Source organism: Chrysochloris asiatica, unplaced genomic scaffold (genome assembly GCF_000296735.1).
Source record: "Chrysochloris asiatica unplaced genomic scaffold, ChrAsi1.0 scaffold00138, whole genome shotgun sequence".
NCBI lineage: Eukaryota > Metazoa > Chordata > Mammalia > Afrosoricida > Chrysochloridae > Chrysochloris > Chrysochloris asiatica.
This window is the reverse complement of record NW_006408656.1, coordinates 682,857-687,377: the sequence shown is the minus strand read 5'-3', so window position 1 is coordinate 687,377 and position 4,521 is coordinate 682,857. Positions and strand designations below refer to the sequence as shown.

The 4,521-nt window shown below is 39.5% G+C and overlaps 1 protein-coding gene across 1 annotated transcript; it reads left to right on the top strand.

Annotated features, from left to right (window-relative positions):
- Positions 1-2,643: 2,643 nt before the first annotated feature.
- On the top strand, positions 2,644-3,643 carry NEUROD4 (neuronal differentiation 4). The gene has a single exon (XM_006869917.1). It carries the CDS (start codon positions 2,651-2,653, stop codon positions 3,641-3,643), a length of 993 nt encoding a protein of 330 aa, XP_006869979.1. The 5' UTR covers positions 2,644-2,650.
- The last annotated feature ends 878 nt before the right edge of the window (positions 3,644-4,521 follow it).

Below are 4,521 nucleotides of genomic sequence, written 5' to 3'. Positions count from 1 at the left end.
TCTATTTTTCTGGTGATTAAAAAAAGAAAGGAGAAAAAAATAACTCATGGACTTGGAATGAAAAAACAGACTTATGGCCTGGCTTCACCAGCTCTATGTTTTTGCACATTGATTGGTTAACTTCCCTGACCCACATTGACCTCAAGTATAGAATGAGCATAACAATCCCTATCTCCTGTAAGGAAAGTATGCGTTAATGGATGCAAAAGTGCTCTGTAAACTTTAAAGTGCTACACAAATGTTATAATTATATGGGGAACATTAGGATTCCCAATCCTACTCCATCCTCTTTGGCCTCATCCTGCACCTGCCTGTGAAAGGTTGTGTTACTTTAACAGAAAGTTAATTAGGTCCTTTGCTCTCCCTCTGGATATCTGCCTGAGTTACAAGTGCAGCTCAGCACACAAGCTCCATCATCCATATTAAAAGTGGGATTTTCTAACTTGGCCTGGGCAGCCAGTTGACCAATAGGTTACAATGTGTGTTTTCAATAAAGCTGCTTGCCCAGGAAGCCTTATTAAGTGAGTAAGTCAAGCTGACATGATTTCCATGCTGATTAACATGAAACCTAGGCTGTTTTTGCAATGCAGTAGCATTAATTATTTATAGGAGGTAAATGAGGTTACAGGGAAAACAAGCTCCGATTACCAGAAACAATTCAAATCATATATTTATATTTTTAAAAGGCTATGTACTAAGCCCCGCATTCATGGATATGAGGTGAGACTCAAGCTTCAAAGATCAACAAATATTGTTGTGTTCTCCCATTTCTGTCTTAACAAAGGTGATAATATTTCAAACATTTTGAAGACTAGCTGGCAAACTGGGATGCCCCAGTAGAGCTTATCAGATACTATTATTTGATAAATTCTATACATACAAATCTTTCAACATATCTCAAAACCAACTTGAACTTTTTCAGAGTTGAATCTAAAATGCTGCTTTTCTAATAGTATTTTTTTTCTCATGGAAAATTCAGATTAAACAAAATCTACTAGGTAAGTGAATCACAGTATTGAAATGAATTATAAAGTGAATAAAAAGCTATTTTCCTATTTGCCTGGACAACCTGGGTAGTACAAATGGTTAATGCCTTCAACTGCTAATGGAAAAATTAGAGGCTTAAGTTCACTCAGAGGGTACCTTGGAAGAATGGCCTGGTGATTTAATTCTAAAGAACCAGCCATTGAAAACTCTATGGAACAATTCTACTCTGACACATATGGGTCACCATGAGTCAGAATTGACTTGACAGTAACTGGTATGTTTGCTGTCAGTATATTCTCTTCCATTAAGCATTTTTGTTCCAGATATTTCATTCATAATGAAGTATTATTATAATAGTTGCACTAAAGTAAACTGTGATTAATTTGGTAAATCTTTGACTTTTACATCTAGCTGCTGCCATAGTCTTGTCTAATGGTCTGAGATATATATGCAATCAACTCATCTTAACACATGGGTAACTCTGAAAGATAATCAGTGATAACTACTCTCTTCTCCTGATCCTTTCCAGATACAGTGTCACTAACATCTCCCTTTCATGGACAGCACACAGGGTGCTTTGCACATAAAGTGCTCTTCTAGCGATGGTAAGATAGATATTTGATGGTTCTGCAGCACACCAGGCAATTGTTCTAGGGTTCTTGTCATTGCCTTGGAGATGCTTGAAGGCACTGATTGGCAAGGTCAGTGGGAAGCATGGACTATTACCTCTAAATAGAGGCTGAGCAGTCCTTTGCAGAGTACATACAAAGAACTTGTAGCCTGAATTCTCTTGCCTTTTATTTACTGTGTAAATATGCAATGGTTACTTATTTTATTGTCTGATATGCTTTTAATTGGAGTTCTGGTGTGGCATTGTAGGATAAGCACTGGACCACAGGGTTGATTTGAACAAGGTTGGCAGTTCAAACTCATCAGCCACTCCTTGGAACTGACTCGATTTGAAACCAACTCAACTGCACTGTATCACTACAACCATGTTCTTAATTATTCATGTTGCAACCATGTCAGAATTATACAATTAATATAATTAATTTTGGCTCTCTTATGCTTTTATAAAAACCCTGATGGCACTGTAGGGTAAGCACTGGACTGCTAACAGCAAGGTCAGCAGTTCAAACCCACCAGCTGCTCTGAGGGAGAAAGATGAGGCTTCCTGCTCCAGTAAAGATTTACAGTCACTGTGAGTCAGAATTAACTTGATAACACTGAGTTTTGAGTCATGTTCATAAGTTCTCTTATTCAGACAATGAATTATATGGCCACTGTATCTATTTCCCATTGTGTTCTGAAAGAAAAAAAGAATATATTTCAACTACTATACTAGTTTTAAAAATAGAATATCCATTAAAAACAAATAAAAACCTAACAGTATAAAGTATTAGGCACTGGCACTGCAATGAATAATAAAGCCAATTTTCTTTCCCTAGAGTTGATTTTCTACTAGTGTTCCATAACTAGGCCATTTCCTGGCTTTACTCTGAGTCTTTGATTTGTCATTTAGGATTTGAACTAGATTATAAATTGATTTCCAATACAAATTCTGTGCTGTATAGCCAAAGTATAAAATGAAAGATTAGTTCTAAATGGAACCAGATGTCCACTGTCACTAACCATTGCTGTTCCTTTTTACCAGATTCTAGAGATGGCAAAAACTTATATGAAACCTAAGGATATGGTGGAGCTGGTCAACACACCATCCTGGATGGACAAAGGTCTGGGATCCCAGAATGAGTTAAAAGAAGAAGAAAGAAGACCATCTGCTTATGGAATGCTTGGAAGCTTAGTCGAAGAGCATGATAGTATAGAGGAGGAGGAAGAGGAAGAGGATGGAGAAAAGCCTAAGAGAAGAGGTCCCAAGAAAAAGAAGATGGCCAAAGCTCGACTTGAGAGATTCAGGGCTCGAAGAGTCAAAGCCAATGCCAGAGAAAGGACCCGGATGCATGGCCTGAATGATGCACTGGATAACCTGAGGAGAGTCATGCCATGTTACTCTAAAACTCAAAAGCTTTCCAAGATAGAGACACTTAGACTAGCAAGGAATTATATTTGGGCCTTGTCTGAGGTGCTGGAGACTGGTCAGATACCTGAAGGGAAGGGCTTTGTGGAGATGCTCTGTAAAGGGCTCTCTCAGCCCACAAGCAACCTGGTGGCTGGATGCCTCCAGCTGGGTCCTCAGCCTGCTCTCCTGGAGAAACATGAGATGAAATCTCCCATTTGTGACTCTGCCATATCTGTCCAGAACTTCAACTATCAGTCTCCAGGGCTCCCCAGTCCTCCTTATGGCCATATGGAAACACATCTCATTCATCTCAAGCCTCCAGTATTCAAGAGTTTAGGAGAGTCATCCTTCGGGAGCCATCCACCTGACTGCAGCACACCCCCTTATGAGGGCCCACTTACTCCACCTCTGAGCATCAGTGGGAACTTCTCCTTGAAACAAGATGGCTCTCCTGACCTGGAGAAGTCCTACAGCTTCATGCACCACTACTCCTCTGCAAGTCTAAGCTCAGGGCAAGTTCATTCATCGCCCTTCCAGGCTGCCACTCCTCGCTATGATGTCCCTATAGATATGTCCTATGATTCCTACTCCCATTCTGGCATTGGGACCCAACTCAATACCATCTTCACTGATTAGATCAATAAGACCAGCATTCCAGAGGCTAACGTGCAGACATTTCCCATAATTCAAATAGTTGGACTGAAGATTCAATGACCTTAAAAGAACCTTATAGATACATATCCAACAAAATAGTCCTATTACATTTATGCCCTTCTGGTGTGGTGCTGAGGATTAATATGCCAGACTGCAAAGCCATTTGAACTGCAAAGTCAGTGGATTAAGCTCACCAGTTGCTCCTGGTGTCTCTATGGGTCAGAATCGACTCGACAGCACTTAACAACAACAATACTCCTGCCACTTGGAGGCATCTAATAACAACCACAACATCTACAACCTTTTCTCAACTTCTCACATCATATTGATTTCACTATCTAGGATCCTCAAGTGAAATTATCTGAAGACATACAACCAGGTGGAGCTAGAACAGAAGACCTGGGTCTACTTCACTGGTGCCAAAAATCCACTGAATGATTTAAGCCAACTAAGTTTTCATCCCTGGTCTGTTAATTTCCTGGAAAAATGAGGCAGTTGTTCTAAATCTCAAAGTTTTCTCAAGTCTTTCACAGCTCTGAACTTCTTTCACTTTGTGGGGAAGAGGCTTTGCAAACTAAAGAACTGAGCAATAATAGGAAATAGACAGTATGCATGGAATAGTCTAATGGAAATGCCAAAGCAAGCCCAACATACATGTCTCTTGGCACAAAGAAAGCAAAGTTTGCTGGACTTAATGGCAGGACTTCTTTATATCTATCTAAAAATTGTCTTCAGAGGTTAAAATTGTAACTTGGTCATCACTGTGAGTAACAAAGGACATTCTTTAAGAGATTAGCTCTATGTTATGTAGAGCTGAAAGCTGAACTTATCTTCTTTAGTAATTTGAGAACCATAAAGAG

Bases quoted from the DNA above. Each gene is read 5' to 3' on its own strand.
- NEUROD4 (XM_006869917.1), top strand. From the start codon at position 2,651: ATGGCAAAAACTTATATGAAACCTAAGGATATGGTGGAGCTGGTCAAC.